Below are 17,097 nucleotides of genomic sequence, written 5' to 3' on the forward strand. Positions count from 1 at the left end.
CCTGGGCAAGTCGCTTAGTCCTCAACTGCCCAAGGTACATTAGATAGATTGTAAGCCCACCAGGACAGATAGGGAAAATGCGTGAAGCACCTGTATGTAAACCGCTTTGAGTGTGGTTGTCTAACTACAAAAATGCATTATATAAGTCCCAATCCCTTTCCCTTTCTCTTCAGCCATGCGGCTGCTGTACCAACTCTGCTGCCTCTTCTTTCATTGCCCTGTGACTCATGGATCATGCTCTCACTTCAGCAACCAGGACAAAACATCTGGAACACTCTCACAGCTGAAAGATGCCTGGGGGCCATAGTGTGGTCGACACTGCTGTAGAGTCTAAACTTCCAACCTCTTAACTTCCTTTGCTCCAAATGATGACACACCCCTTGGTTTCTTCTTTTTTTTCTTAACAGGGGATGTGGTTACAATGGCAGGAACCTTTGAGATAAGCTTACTTGCTGTTTTGCCTACCTGTTCGAAGTAGAAATATCTAAAATCTACGCTCAGATATTACGTATGCAATGTGCATTTCTAATTCACTTTTTCAATTTGCGTGTATACAAGGAAGTTTTCTTATGTCCTATGATAAGAGTGTTGGAGGGGCACTGGTAAAATGTGTACGGCTCTTCCCTTCATAGCTGCAATGTAGCATTTGCTCTCCGTAGCTCCTGAGGCCTTTTTCCTCCTTTTAGAAACGTTTCATAAGTCAAAGAAATTAAAGGCGATACTCTCGGTATATAATACTGGAGGTTAATTGTTGTTGATAGTGTATGCATACTCCAGTTTCCCCATTGTTGTTTGTTGTTTTTTTTTTTTTAATACAATGAAAAATGCACATTTGGAACATGGACACAGTGGTAGGACATTAAGGGACTTTCTTACTAAACCATGGTAAAATTTGCAGTTACCATATTTTAATATGGGACTTATCCACACGGTAGCTGTAAATATAAGATGGTTTTCCTAGTACAGTGGTACCTTGGATTACGAGCATAATCCGTTCCAGGAGCATGCTCGTAATCCAAGATGCTCGTTTATCAAAACAAAGTTCCCCATAGAAAATAGTGGCAACAGCAACGATTCGTTCTAGAACCCAGGGTCTATACCTGTCGGGTGCCGGGTGCTGCAGCGCCGTCTCCTCCATCGGTCATCTGAAGAAGAACCCCACAGCCGCTTCGGGGGGGGATGCCAGCCGCCGGAGAACCCCGCAGTGCCGCTTCAGAGGGATGCCTCCTCCATCCGCCGGCCAGCCCTCCACATTGGATGCCCACGCAGCCGAGCGCCGCCCCACCTGCACGCCGTGCACGACACGCACAACGCCGATGATTGACGCAGGCCCAGACAGAGGTCCTCCAACCTGCGGAAGGCACCCGATGTAGAAGGCTGGCCGGAAGACGGAAGAGGAATCCCTTGAAGCGGCGCTTCCTGGACTGTAAGTGCTCGTTGATCGGGGCAGTGCTCGGTTTGCGAGTCAAAAGTTTGCTGAGTGTTTTGCTCGTCTTGCAAAACACTTGCAAACCGGGTTACTCGCAAACCGAGGTACCACTGTACATGTATTTTTTTTATTTCAAGTTATTTGTTAGCAATCCCATTCAAACATTATGGGGTCCTTTTAACTAAGGCACCCCTAAACACTAACGCATCCATTATAGTCTATGGGCGCGTTAGCGTTTAACGCGCACTAAAACGGCTAGCGCGCCTTAGTAAAAGGACCCCTATATCTGCTAATGGTTAATGTAGAGGCACTTAGGCCTGGATTCTATTAAAGGCACCGCTCGTCGTGGTTGTCAATCGACAGCTAGGCGCCACTTATAGAATCCCACCTGGCAGTGCTTAGGCATTGCTAGGCAACCTAGAGGTATGCGCTGCTGTATTAGGCCAGGATTTACTTGGACTAATTTACCAGTGCCTAACCCAGAGGCCTAGCGATACCCAAGTCAACCGTGCCTATTCTCCGCCCCTAATCATACCTACTTTTCAGATAGGCATCATGAGGCACCGCTAGGTATCCCAAGAGTTCAGCGCAAAAATCTTAATTGTTAATTTAAAGTTTATTTTGGGAGAAAACTTGCACAGTCTATTACCGTGCCAGGTTTTTTTTTTTTAAAGTTGAGCTTGGATTTCAAAGTTAGTCGTTGCTCAGCATCCTTGATTAGAGCACCTAGTTGTTCCTAATGTAGGTGCCATACACAAAATCAGGCCCTTAGGGCCTGATTATCTATTTTTAAGATTTATAGACCGCTTAAATCTAAGCCATGTACATATCAAATATACACAATCATAAAAACAAACAATATAATAACAAATAGTACAAAAATAATTTTAAAAATTAGTAATTGCTAGAGCATTTTAAGATAATATGATAAATTCAAATCATTCCTCCTTAATCTTAATCATCCCTTAAAACTGAAGACCACCCAAACCTGGAGAGTCAAATCCTACTAAATTTACAAAAAAAAATGTACAAATAGTTGTATTTTTAAAAGTTTCTTAAACGACTTATGATACTCCAGGTAGGGAATTTAAAAAAAATTTCCCAACTATAGAAAAAAATAGCCATTTTTCATCTAACATAGTGGACCCCATCTGTAAACTCAGTAATCGCCTAGGAAAACGGCACCTTCTGCATATCGTTCAGCTAGGTGCCATTTGTAGAATTGCGCCTATTGGCGCCTAAATCAAATTAAGCATTGGTGGGTGTCTACAACTTAGGCGCCAGTCTATTAGGCCAGGGTTTTCCTGGCCTAAAATACCGGTGCCTAAGGTAGACGCCTACCAACACCTAACTCAATCCAGCCCCAAACTCCACCCCCTAATCACACCTACTTTCCGGGTAGGCGCCTACTGGCAAATTGGTTTTTAAAAAATCATTTTAAATTGGTTTTTAATGGCGTTGTTCAATTAACAGTACCAATTGAACCAATTAAAAAATCAAGTTAGGCGCCTAGATCAGCTAGGCATGCCAATTTAGGTGACTAATGGGAGGTATTTTTTTGTAGAATCAGGGCTTTGGCACCTCATATTTAGGAAGTGGTAAGTAGTCCCATGTTAACTCCATGTTAGCTAGTTAACATGTAGTAAGTGCAGTGTTTTAACTGCCAAATGCCTTTCACGTCCTCTCTTTGCCCATGCCATGATCCCTGACATAAAAGCACTTAATGTGCCCATGGTAACTGCTAAATTACTGCAAAGTCCTTTAATGCAGCTTTGTGCTGCCAGTTACCACACATTAAAGACTACATTCTATAGGAGCCTATAAAAATCAGCGCCAAAAAAACACCCTAACCCCCTCGTCTACTAAACCGTGCTAGCGGTTTTAGCGCGGGGAGCCGCGCTGAATAGCCCACGCTGCTCCCAACGCTCATTGAGTTCCTATGAGTGTCTGGAGCAGCGCGGACCATCCAGCGCAGCTCCCTGCGCTAAAACCGCTAGCGAGATTTAGTAGAAGAGGCCCTAAGTTACACATCGTTTATACAATAATGCTTAGCACTGGGAACCGCAACTAACTTGTTTTTTGGCTCGTACATAAATATTTAGGTGTGTAAATTTTAAGATCTCAATTATTGGCGCTAATTGGTTCGGGATTCAGCTAAATTGGGCAAGCATGCAAGTTTGCATGCACAATTTTTTACGCTTTTTATAACATTCAGGGATAAGTGCTTAACGAGGTTTAATAGAATGACCCCTAAGTAAAGGAAACAGACTGAACAGGAAGGAGAGTCATGAAGCAAATCAAATAATAACCTGAAGAATCTAACCAGTATTTTATTGATGCTGTTTCAGAATGCAAGAACCTCTTAGCTTTGTTTTGTTTTAAAAAACATATAACCTTTTTTTCCCATTAACTTTTAGATTATTGAATGGCACTCGGTGATTTGCAAATCAATCATTCTATAATAACATTTGGAGAAAACAAACAATGGTTCTGTCATGACTCTTTACAGTCATTTTGATAACCATTAAGAGCTGTCTATTTAAGAAGTTTGTCAGTTTTGGAAGCCCTGTTGCTGCTGTTTTCTGGATGTCAATAGAATTGTTTGAAAGTAAAATTGAAGAAGTTTGAGAGTTGCCTGCTTATAATTTCTTTTTCCTTTTTTTTTTATTATCAGCAAACCCCAATAGGCCTAAACAATAATGTGAGCATAATATCACTGTTCATAACCATTTTTGAGTATAGATAGCTTAACTTTTCTCATTATGCATAATATACTGCGTAGATAGTGGTGAGCAATATTGAAAATGAAGCCATTTCTCATTTCTTTCCATCTCGCAGGTCTAATTACGACAACAACACGGAAGCTGGATCGCGAACAGCAAACAGAACATTTTCTTGAGGTAAGCTCAGAGGAATTTTCCCTTGTATACATGAAACCTGAAATCCAATCTTTATTGCGTATAGATGGTGCCTCTGTAGACTCATACCTACAACAATAATAATAATAATAATTTTGGATTTCTAATGCTGTTCTTTCAGGCAGAACACAAACCTCAGTAGTAACATGGGTTAATGACTGGGCTACATTTCTGACACCCAAATTATTCATTTCTAAATGGATGAGAGGAGGGTGAACAGTGTTGTTGATTGTATTTGAATAAATCGAGGCATAAGCAAGTAGCTGGGTAATTATAGATTCCACAGGATGAAAACGGTACCCTATGTAACTGATAAAAGTATATGTATACTTTCACACTTTTAGCTGCATGAAAAAAAAAGCAAATATAATCGCTGGGTATTTTGTATCTAGGCTACTAAGATTTGATTCAGGAAAAGGGAATTTGATCTTATGCCCAATGAATTTTTTCTTACTTGGCTTTATAATGCTTTAGCCACCAACCCCTTGTGCCTTACGAATAATGTACATTTGAGGTAACCTCATCTTCAATAACTGTTACTGAATTTTCACATCTAGGAATGGTAAACATACAATGGCAAACATAAGTGTATTTTCCTTCCTGCTATTTAGAGATATAGGGACGGCTGTTTAATGGAAACACGTGTTTTGATTATTACACTGCTTTGTTACTTGGGAGCCTGCAGCAAAATTGCTGATAATCTTTTAGCACAGATTCTTACACGAACTCATGAGGGTCTTGACTGAGTAATGACTGGAGAACAGCCACGCAGTTCACGGAATCAAATGTTGTGTGCAGCCTGTTACACTGGAATCCAATCTTTTCAATTTGTTTTTCTAAATGAAGAGGGGAGAGTTAAGACTTTTATTAATGTCTCGTCGCTACCCAGATATTGATAGCCTAAAGAACCCGCTTTCTGCTAAATTGGTTCTAGATGTTTGGTGCCGGGCTGTGTCTGGACATCAGCATTGAATATCTGACTCTCGTTGGCTGGAGGAGTTATGTGGGCCCCTGCCTATGTGCAGCCACAGCTCTCATAAGACACTTATGCAGGTCCCAGCTGAATGTTGCCCCAGGACCCATATAAGGGGGATATATAGTTTCCCTATCACCCAATTTGATCCCCCTGCTGACTTTCTCTTCATTGGAGCCCCCCACGAGAATGTAAGACTCTCCCCATTTCCCAACCCCCCTTCCCCCCCCAAGTTCAGGACAACCAACAAATAGAGACAGAGAACAGGAGCTTTTGAGCTTTGCACTCCGCCCTATAAGGGCACTGTGCAGCCTTAGCTCTAAAGTATTTTCAATGACTAAACAATAATGTGATTTTTATTCCTTTCTTAAGAGTTGTCCTACTCAAACATTTTCAACTGCGTTAGTGATAATCCAAGTGGTTGACATCCAGAAGTGATTTAAACGGCTAAGACAGGGGTAGGCAATTCCAGTCCTCGAGAGCCGGAGCCAGGTCGGGTTTTCAGGATATCTACAATGAATATGTATGAGATGGATCTGCATTAACTGCCTCCTTGAGATGCAAATCTATCTCATGCATATTTATTGTGGATATCCTGAAAACCTGACCTGGCTCCGGCTCTTGAGGACCAGAATTGCATACCCCTGGGCTAGGAGAAGCTCTTGGCTGCTTAAATCGCTTGTGCAGAGCTATCTGGAGAAATTCAGCAACACTTAATCAGAGAGTGCTGTGGAATGTCTCCTTTAACAACCCATGTTGAAACTGGTTAGTTAGTGGACGGTCTGAGAGCAGAGTTAGGGTGGAGCAGAAGCTTAGGCACTAAACAATAATTTTCAGACTACTAACATAAAGTTAGGACAGAAAAAAGGCTGTCTTATCTTTATAGGGAGTGTTAACTAAGCACTGGTGCCTGGTTAACTTCCAGATCCTGTCCTGAAGTCACAGAACCCCTCCCTCCCAGATCAGTCTACAGCCCCATCTCCAATCCTTCCTTCATCCCCCCCCCCCCCCCCGATCAATCTGCAGCACTGCCTCCGATCCTTCCTCCATCCCTCCTCCCCAATGTGAACTCCTCCTCCAGTCCACCCTCTATCAATCCCCACAGAACAAACAGCTCCCCTTCAATCTTTTCTCCATCCCTTCTACCGTCCCAGAACAAGAAGAAGCCTCCCTCTGTTCCTCCCTTCTGCCGCCCAACCATGACAAGGAGCAGCCTCTCTATGATCCTCTGTTCCACCCGTCCACCCTCCCTAAATAAGATGAAGCCCTTCATAATCACCCCCTACCCTGGGCCTACCTAATGTCCTTGGTGGTCTAGTGGGGATAATGGGAGCAGGAGCAAACTCCATTTGCTCCTTCCCTTAGTAGCTGCCTCCTGAAAATGACTACCATGATATCTAGCAGTAGCCTCACGATACTTTAGAACTTTCATTGGCTGCTCATACAAATGATTGGGTGATATTTAAAGCAATTTAACCGGGCAGATAAATAATAGTAGAGATGGCTTCTGGCTGGTTAAATTGCAAGTTCAGGGCTGACCACTAATTTTCAACAGCACCTAACCAGTTACTGCCATTGGAAATATAATCAGTTAGTGTCAAACTGAAAACCAGCTATTTTGGGAGCATGCCGGGGCAGAATCGGCATTTAGCCAGTTAAGTGCTAAACCCAATCACATATCAAACTGGTAAGCATGCATCTGCAATCACATATCCGGACATTACTTCTTCTATTGCCCTGGTTCCATATTGCCCTGAGCTCCCAAAACCCACTTCCCCAGAGAGAGAGAGAGAGAGGGCAGCTGTCTTCAGAAGAGTCAGTGAATGAGGAAGACATTGTAGATCTAGCTTACAATATATGTGGTGCAGCTGATGAGAGAAACTCATACGATCCAAACCAAAAAGACCGGAACAACTTGATCAGAGATCTTGTTCTCACCAAGCCCAATGCTGAACTTTTGACATCTAGACTCAAGCAGTGGAACTTGCTGGATGTGCAAGTCACAGATCAGAGGAAGTGTCACCAAGCATTTTCCACCTTATTCACCCATAAAGATGGACTCTCCTTTGCCACAGTGTGACCAGTCTGTTTTATGGAATTCTAACCCAAAAGAGCGGCTTCGCTTCATTGACAGCTCATCCAGGAGCATCATAATGGGAACAAATACCTGTCTCTTCCACTGGCTCACTTAGAGAACCTCAGAGAGGATTGCAATAGCATCAAGACCTTACTAGGCATTTAAAGTGTGATGAGGAAGCCTGGGAGGTCATCAGAGATTTCAAAATGGTGGCATTCCTAATGGGTCGCCAAGGCAGTTTGACCAAGTTTCCCTGCTATCTCTGCCTTTGGGACAGCAGGGACACAAAGGTGACCTACCAAAGGCAAGACTGGCCACAGCAGACCAAGTTCTCTGTGGGAAGAAACAACATCAAATGGGAACCCTCAGAAGGTGCCGATGTCACCACTGCACTTCAAATTGGGCTTAATGAAACAATTTATCAGAGCTCTAGATAAGGAATCGGCAATCATCAGGTACCTTCAAGGCATCTTCCCTAATCTGTCTGAAGCAAAGGTCAAAGCTGTTGTCTTTGTTGAACCACAGAAAAAGATCATCTTGGAGTGCAATGAATTTCTCAATAAGCTAATTAGGAAGGAGAAATTGGCTTGGAACAGTTTGTCACAGTATTTGGGGCTTCTTAGGCAAACATAAGGTTGAAAATTATGTGGAGTTGGTTGAGAATCTGGTGAAGAATTACAGTAAAATGGGCTATAAGATGTATCTCAAAGTCCATGTCCTTGATGCTCATCTTGAGACATTCAAGAAGATCATAGGAGAAAGGTGACCATTTCCACCAGGATATACTGGAATTTGAACACCGCTATCAAGAACAATATAATGAGAACATGATGGAAGACTACATCTGGGGGCTTTGTTTTCCCTAAGTCCTATATGTTATGTTAATCAGGTTTTCTATTCCAAGTTTCAAGTTTAAGTTTCAAGTTTATTAGGATTTTATATACCGCCTATCAAGGTTATCTAAGCGGTTTTTTACAATCAGGTACTCAAGCATTTTCCCTCTCTGTCCCGGTGGGCTCACAATCTATCTAATGTACCTGGGGCTATGGAGGATTAAGTGACTTCCCCAGGGTCACAAGGAGCAGCGCGGGGTTTGAACCCACAACCCCAGGGTGCTGAGGCTGTAGATGCAACTACTGCGCTACACACTCCTATTCAGTTCAAGGTTGGATTACATTACAAGAGGTTGGGTCAATTTTTCAGGAAGTTACAATGGACAGTTTGACATGGACATTCAATAGAGTTGTTAGTACAGGTAGATCATTACAGCTATTAATACAGTTAATTCAGTTACAAACTCATAGTTACAAGAACAAATAGGTTATTGTTGGCTCTTTGTTTTGTCCCAGGAGTTGCATTAGGCAATTTAGAAATGTTTTTTACAATTAACATTTCAGTTACTTCAGGGTTGGCTCCCTGTCTTGGTACAGAAATGCTTTTAGAAGTTTTCTGAACCTGGGATAATGGTCACAAGATCGTAGTGTAGGTGAAAGTTGGTTTCAGCATTTTGCTAATTGATATTGGATGGATAAGGTGATTTGTCTGGTAGATTTTATATTGTTGCATGCTGGGAATTTTAAGTGGAAAAGATTAATGATGGAATATCTGTTATTAGCCTAGACAGTATTCATGTCATCTATTTCACTCTAATTAAGCAATTTTTCCCTTCTGTTCAAAATCATATACTCGTATGTCTTTTTCTTGTTTTGTCATGCCTCACAAGATCAAATACTGGTGGCATATCCAGAAGTAAATTTTTGGGTAAGCTAGCAGGTTGGATGGGTGGGCACTAGGATTGCCAACTTTTTGAAAGAGAAAAACCTGCCATCTGATATAATTATGTCCTGCCCCATCCCATGCTTCACCTATACTCCTCTCTTCAAACCCGATTGAGCAACCGGGAAGGGGAGACCCCTTCATTTCAGAGTGACAGGCCTGCCGACCGGCGGATGTGAGCATCCCTCCGACCAGACTTTCAACTAAAAGGTACAGGGGTGGGGTAGAGTTAGGGATACAACGTGGGGGGCCTGTAGCATTGGGAAGGGTGTTTTGACTTCATGAGGTATCGGGGGTTTGGGGGTGGTGGCAGGAAGGAGTAGGCATTCCTTTTGCTGGTCTTCAATGGGGGGCGGTGGTTCTGGGACAGGAGGGAGTGGCAACCCTCCTGCTGGGAAACTTAGTGGGATGAGGGTTCCCTGCCTCGGCCGCTCAGCTGATTGCATCAGGGAGATTTCCTTGCCGCAATCAACTCAGAAGCTGCATCTATTTGAAATGTAAGTCAGCATTTTGCTAGCCTACATTTTAGGGATCTATTGTGGCCCTAGGGAGACGCTTAGGGCCTCTTAGCTTGTCCAAGACCTCTTAAGCGAAACCACGCCTAGCCTTGGGCAAGCTTAAGTGTCCCGACATGTCTTCCTTAACCGTGCAGATGCCTCGGGGTGTTTTTTTTTTTTCTTTTTTGGGAAAACGTGCATCCCAATTGGCTGGTTGGACAGCAGTAGGACGCCATTTATAGAATTTGCTCCTTAGAGAATCTAAATAGTGATCCCTAGATCTAAAGGGAAATGATATCACCTTAGACTTAAACCCAATGAGACTAGGTATAAAATGTATTGATTAGTTTGTAGTTGCATTGGTAAAAGAATAGAAACGTTTCCTGAATCTGCATTGGGGGTCACACATTTTAAATGATAGCAGCCCTCAAGTCTGCCGAAGTGAATGACTTGTGCTTGTTTTGTCTTTTGTAAAATCGTATAGTACCGCGAGGTATCTGCAATTTATAAAGTTTTATGTTATGTTTTACAAAGCTGCAGTTGAGGTTTCTAACTATCATGGGCCAACAAGTTGGTACCTAAGAACAGTACTGGGCAAAGCTTTGGATTCTTGCCCAGAAATAGATAAGAAGAAGAAGAAGAAAAAAAAACCAACAAATTTTTAGATTGAATCAGGTTGGGCAGACTAGATGGACCATTTGGGTCTTTATCTGCCATCATCTACTATGTTACTCGTAGAATTCCTAAGAGCATTGGAGCATTTTCCTTTCCAGCCCGCAGTAGAAACCTCTACCGTGGCTTTGCAAAAGGAGCCCTAAGAGCTTTATGGATAAATGCTATCCCTGCAAAGCTCCTTTATATTGCAACAGTTAATATTATTGCATTTTGGATCTCACAGCCATTTTTTATGTTTATACATTATTCATGTCGTTAGTTTGTTATGATGAATTTTTTTCTGTTATTAGGGTATATGAATTTGTATTGCATTTAATATTGTATTATTTTATTATTCTAGGATATTCAATTATATATTAGTGTGCATTCTACCATGCATTTGGTTGGTTTATTTTTCTGCTTATTAGTGTTTTTTTATTGTTTCACTTTGGGCATGGATAAATTGAGATATGAATTTTTTAAAAAAAAAGTTGAAGTAAAATTGATTTTTCAGTGTCCCATGTCTTCCTTAGTTTCTTCCTTGTACCCTTGTTCCATATTGTCACCTTTGCTATTTAATGTTCTCCTCAGTCCTTAGGCAGCTGTTATAAAACTGTCAGTGCCTATTATTATGCAAATGACATTCTTCTGGTCCATTATACAACCTGACTTTTCAATCATCTTCTTCAAACCTACTTATGCTGTCATTTCTCAAACAAATCTTAAGACTGCGGTTACTACAGAACACAGTCGCCCATTGCTCCTAGATGAAATCATGTCATTCCTTTATTAATTCATTTACACTGGTTTTCCATCAAGTATAGGATCAGTTTTTAAATATTAACTCTGACATTCAAAGCATCGCATAATGGTGTTCCAAGTTACCTCTTATCTCACAGCATCCCTTATGTTTCCTCCTGGTTTTTTCTTTCCCTAAATGATCATAGATTGGTACTTCCAGGCCCATTAATTACACCAGTATCTCGCAAACTATGTGCTGCAGCACAATGGTGTGCCACGAGAGATTCCAGAATTGAATTTTAATTCATAAAATAAATATGCACTGGAATAGATGATGTGTATGCAAGAGTCTGTCTCCACCGGCTCCTCTGCCCCCGGCGTACCTCTGTAAATGTTCACCAGCTCGAGCAGCATCTTCCACCTGCTCCTTGCGCCAGCCTCGGCTCCCTTCTGACATCACTTCCTGTCAGGGGCCAGGACATGATATTAGATGGGAGCCAAGGTCGGCACGAGCAGCAGGTGGAAGATGTGTCTCGTGCTGGCGAACATTTAATTATAATGTGCCGCGAAAAACATTTGCTCCGTTTAGTGTGCTGGAGCTAAAAAAAAAAAAAGTTTGCGAGACACTGGATTACACAATGGGAGTCCACCTGGGATAGTGCATTTTTCTGTATTGCCCCTACTTTGTGGATCAATCTTCTTTTAGCGCTAGGCTCTGAGTCTTCCTGTAGTAGGTTCAAGTGGCCCTGAAAACCCACTTCTTTGGCATTGCCTTTGCAGACTTGTTGGAGGACTGAATATAAATACTAAATCTGAATATGGCCATAACGGAGCTGCTCATCTTCCCGCCTAGACCCACCTCCTCGCTTCCCTCGTTCTCTGTGGACAACACTCTCATCCTTCCTGTTTTGTCTGCTCGTAATCTCGGGGTCATCTTTGACTCCTCTCTCTCTCCTTCACCGCCCAGATACAACATAGCACTAAAACCTGCAGCTTCTTCCTCTGTAATATTACCAAAATCCAACCCTTCCTCTCTGAGCACACTACCAAAACTCTCATCACCTTGCACTTAGACTACTGCAACTCGCTACTTTCAGGCCTTCCGCTTAGCCATCTTGCTCTCCTCCAATCTGTCCAGAATTCAGCCAGGAAAACCGCTATACTCACGTTACCCCTCTCCTAAAGTCACTTCATCAGCTTCCCATTCATTTCCAAATACAATTCAAACTTCTCTTACTGACCTACAAATGTACTCTCTCAGCTGCCCCTCACTATCTCTCTTCACTTATTTCCCCCTAAGTCCCCCCCCTCTCCCGCGAGCTTCGTTCAGCTGGTAAGTCCTTCCTATCTGTGCCCTTCTCTTCCTCTGCCAACTCCGTCCCTTCTACCTTGCTGTACCGTATACTTGGAACAAGCTGCCCGAATCCCTACGGCGGGCTCCGTCTCTGGCAGTGTTCAAGGCCCATTTAAAAGCCCACCTCTTCGAGAGTGCTTTCGACTCCTAACTCCTCTCACCTTGGGTTCTGCATCCCCAACCCTGTATGTTAAGTCTGTCTGTCCAAGTTAGATTGTAAGCTCTTCCGAGCAGAGACCATCTATTAAATGTCAAGTTCAAGTTCAATTTATTTAATATGCCACAAATATAAAACCAAGGTAAATCTAAGCAGTTTACAATAAAATGTAAAATGAATGAAAAGAAATTAAAAATTAAAATAGAGTAGGAGACAAAAATTAGACAAAACATGAAGTTCAAAGAAAGAAAGAACCATAGAAACATGAGGAGAGGAAGGAATCGGTAGGTTACAATAAAAGCAAAAGGTTGGGGAGAGGGAAGGAATGAACAATGTGGTTTGGGATGGAAAAATGTACAGCGCTGTGTACACCTTTCAGCTTGGTGAATGTATTGATCAAGACATGTCCTATTGTTCTTTTCGAAAATTAGTCAAGTCTTCTCTGTTTGATAAATTTATCACTTAGTTGGGTATTTTTAAGATTGTAATCATATTTTTAACTTTTATCGTCTGATTTTATTTCAATGATATGAATGTATTTCGCTGACTGTCCAGTTTCTTGTGGTGTAAACCGCCTAGAACTTTTGGTGATGGCGGTATAAAAGAATAAATTTATTATTATTATTAGTCTTTTCTCTCATATGTAGCGTGGATTACTTTGCAAGAGATCATGGACAGACAGACCTACAACACATTTCGAAAATCAATTAAAACCGCTCTATTTAACAAATTCCTTGCCTAATCAAATGACCTCTTCCAGGTATTCTTTCCCCATTTAACCCAACGTATTATGTAACATCTTTCTCCTCTCATGTATTCTTACTCCAGGTTCTCCAATTTATTATGTAACTTCTTTCTTCATGCATTCTGTAATTCGCTGACTGTCCAGCCTTCTTTCTATGTGAACCGCCTAGAAGTCATTTTGACTATGGCGGTATAGAAAAATAAACTTATTATTATTATCAATAAATAGATTTCAGCGTTTTGGAGGAAGCATTAACGAGAAATTAAAAAAAACATATTTAGCCTAACATTCAGCTTACAGGGTTCCATAGTTTCCAGCTTAAAGATCCATGAATGCTGTCTTTGTCACAAGACTCAGTGAATATGTCTTCCTGCATGCCATCTGGTATCATTATGCGCTGTTTCACTGAAAACTGCAGTTGCTAATGCATTTTAGTGTTCCGTTAAGTAGGTCTTTTAAGGGTACAGATTAATTGGAGCTTGTAAGGATATTTAGCAACATAAACTGTCTGCTTTCCTAAAGTGTTTGGTAGAGGCCCTCGAGAACATTTGCCCACCTTTAGTTAAAATTAGAGACCACATTGTTCATGCCCACCCATTGCAGGACCCACAAATGAGTTGGCATACCCGACCGTATTTGCACTGGGAAATGCTGAGATTGTGTGCTTGCAGATATTGATCTTTTTCAGTGATGATTAAACGCTGGCCAAAGGGAGGATACCCATTACACTTTTTGACATTGACAGTAAAAAAAATGTTGCATTTCTTATCATGAAAGAGTTGAGCATATTGTTATACCGTAGACATTGTTTAAATAATCAGACTCCCCTTTTGACTGTAAGGTGCACCAACAATATTATCATTTATACAGTATGATTTACTCGTGTAATTTCTCTTTGCAAAATTTTCAATAAAAAAGATTTAAAAATGAAAAAAAAAAGAGATTCCGTGATTGGTTTTAGTCTATATCTATGACTAGGGTTACTAGATTTTACTATTGTAAAATATGGATTCATGGCCCTGCTCACATCCCTGCCCAGTTACACCCAGCACCGCCCCATTCTGCCAAAGTCACGCCCCCAGCCCCACCCTCTCAACCTGTTCTCGTACTTAGAGCCGTGTCGGGAGGGCATCTGCACTGTGCACAGTGTTATCATGATGATGTCACACGCATGCGTGTGATGTCATCGAGTTGCATCTGTGCATGCTCAGATGCCCTCCCGACACGGTCCCTAGCTGGAGGCTTTTCAAAACCCAAAGTGCCGGGTTTTGAAAATTTGTCCGGACGCCCAGATATGTCTTCTCAAATGAGAACATGTCCTCTAAAAACAGGACATGTTCAGGTAAATCTGGACATCTAGTAATCCTATCTATGACTTATCTTTTTCCAACCCCAATAGGATCTTCTAATTTTCCTTCCTGAGTTCCTTCATTATCTCTCTGTCTGACTCTGCATATAATTCAGACTGCTTGTTCTAGCCTTTAAATGTACAGTAAAACCTTGGATTGTAAGTAACTTGGTTAGCAAGTGTTTTGCAAGACAAACAAAACATTTTATTGCATTTTCACTTGATATGCAAGCAATGTCTTGCAATACGAGTACATACAGAATACACGCAGTCACATCATCACAACTGAGCCGATGGTTCTTCTCCCTCTGAAGCTGTGGGAGTGTAATGACTGTTCTAAACAAGCAAAGTCTTGCAATACGAGTACATACAGTATACACGCGTCACATCATCACAACTGAGCCGATGGTTCTTCTCCCTCTGAAGCTGTGGGACTGTAATGACTGTTCTAAACAAGCAAAGTCTTACATACAGTATACACGCGTCACATCATCACAACTGAGCCGATGGTTCTTCTCCCTCTGAAGCTGTGGGAGTGTAATGACTGTTCTAAACAAGCAAAGTCTTGCAATCCGAGTACATACAGTATACACGCGTCACATCATCACAACTGAGCTGATGGTTCTTCTCTCTCTGAAGCTGCAAGAATGTAGTGACTGTTCTAAACAAGCAAAGTCTTGCAATACGAGTACATACAGTATACACGCGTCACATCATCACAACTAAGCCGATGGTTCTTCTCCCTCTGAAGCTGTGGGAGTGTAATGACTGTTCTAAACAAGCAAAGTCTTGCAATACGAGTACATACAGTATACACGCGTCACATCATCACAACTGAGCCGATGGTTCTTCTTTCTCTGAAGCTGCAAGAGTGTAGTGACTGTTCTAAACAAGCAAAGTCTTGCAATACAAGTACATACAGTATACACACATCATAACTGAGCCGATAGTTCTCTCTCTGATGCTGAAAGAGTGTAGTGATTGTTCTAAACAAGCAAAGTATTTCAATACGAGTACATACAGTATACAAGCGTCACATCATCACAACTGAGCCGATGGTTCTTCTCTCTCAGACGCTGCAGGAGTGTTCTAAATGAGTGAGGTCTTGCAATACGAGTACATACATTATACATGCGTCACATCATCACAACTGAGCCGATGGTTCTTCTCTCCCTGATGCTGCAAGAGTGTAGTGACTGTTGTAAACAAGCGAAGTCTTGCAATACAAGTACATATAGTATTTTGTATTAAAGCTTTTGGGTTGTAGAATGAATTGTCTGAGTTTCCATTATTTCTTATGGGGAAATTCGCTTTGATATACGAGTGCTTTGGATTACAAGCATGCTTCTGGAATGAATTATGCTCGCAAACCAAGGTCTTACTGTATTTGTTTTGCAGTATCTTGTCATGTCTCCTCACACTTAGAATACTATAAATTACATGGATATTTTCAGGGAAGAAGAGCAATTCCTGAAAACCACCATGGAGACAATCACAGCAACAAATAGTGCGGTAGGACAATGGACTTGCAACAGGAGCCAGAGAAGGGCCAAGCAACAGTTTATCCAAATTTTAGAGATTGCAGTGACCCAACATGGGACAGTGTTTTTGTCAGGAGGAGCCTGTGTCGGCAATGTTTCATGTTTATTAACGTTTGATGCAAATGGTTATAAAAATAATTTCAAAGTGAATTACATATATGTTAAAATCTGGATAACAAAAAACATTTAATTATACGAACAGGACAAATTTATAGACAGACTTACAGAAAACAAGAGGAGAGAGGGTAGAACTTCAAAATTATGGAGAAAAACAAAATTGAAGGGTAACATAATAGGATGGGAAGAGAGGAGAGAGCAGAATGCTTAAATAAATAAGTAAAAAGGGAGTCTGCAGTAATTATATAGGCAAAAAAGAATTTAATTTTCAAAAGCATCTTTGTAAAGAAAGTTTTCAGTGAATTTTTAAATCTGTCTAGTACAGATTCTTCTCTAATATGTCCAGGGAGTGAGTTCCATGCAATCTGGAACTGTTCTTAGAAAATCTAACTACACTTCTTCCTCCGTATCCGCATCTGCGGATTTGCTAATTTGCGATATTTCGGCTGCTGACTCCGCCCCCTAATTTTCATCACTGAACCCGGAGTTTCACATTGGAAATCGCTGCTCCTGGTGGTTCCTGAAGGAAATTGCTGCTCCTGGCATTGTATGGAGCAAATCGCAGGTCAGGTTATTCACGGTTTATTATCTTTTTCAGGTCTATTTTACCCCAAAAAACGCGAATAGCATGCAAAAAGTTATTTGCGGTTTTTCAGTATTCACGGCTATGTTCTGCCCGCATCCCCCGCGAGTACGGAGGGAGAAGTGTATACTAAACAAGGATCAAGTCAACTATGTATGTGACTTAATGCTGGTAAGATTTTAAACTC

At 41.5% G+C, this 17,097-nt stretch overlaps 1 protein-coding gene across 7 annotated transcripts in view; it reads left to right on the forward strand.

Annotated features, from left to right (window-relative positions):
* The window catches only part of FAT3 (FAT atypical cadherin 3), a 669,400-nt gene that overhangs the window by 419,910 nt on the left and 232,393 nt on the right, over nt 1-17,097 (forward strand). For all 7 annotated transcript variants that reach the window (XM_033948992.1, XM_033948995.1, XM_033948996.1 and 4 more), the window contains exon 4: nt 4,268-4,329. In XM_033948992.1, the coding sequence (XP_033804883.1) occupies nt 4,268-4,329 (62 nt within the window). The remainder of the gene's footprint in view (nt 1-4,267; nt 4,330-17,097) is intronic.

The sequence above is a fragment of the Geotrypetes seraphini genome, chromosome 6, assembly GCF_902459505.1.
Source record: "Geotrypetes seraphini chromosome 6, aGeoSer1.1, whole genome shotgun sequence".
In the NCBI taxonomy this organism is placed as follows: domain Eukaryota; kingdom Metazoa; phylum Chordata; class Amphibia; order Gymnophiona; family Dermophiidae; genus Geotrypetes; species Geotrypetes seraphini.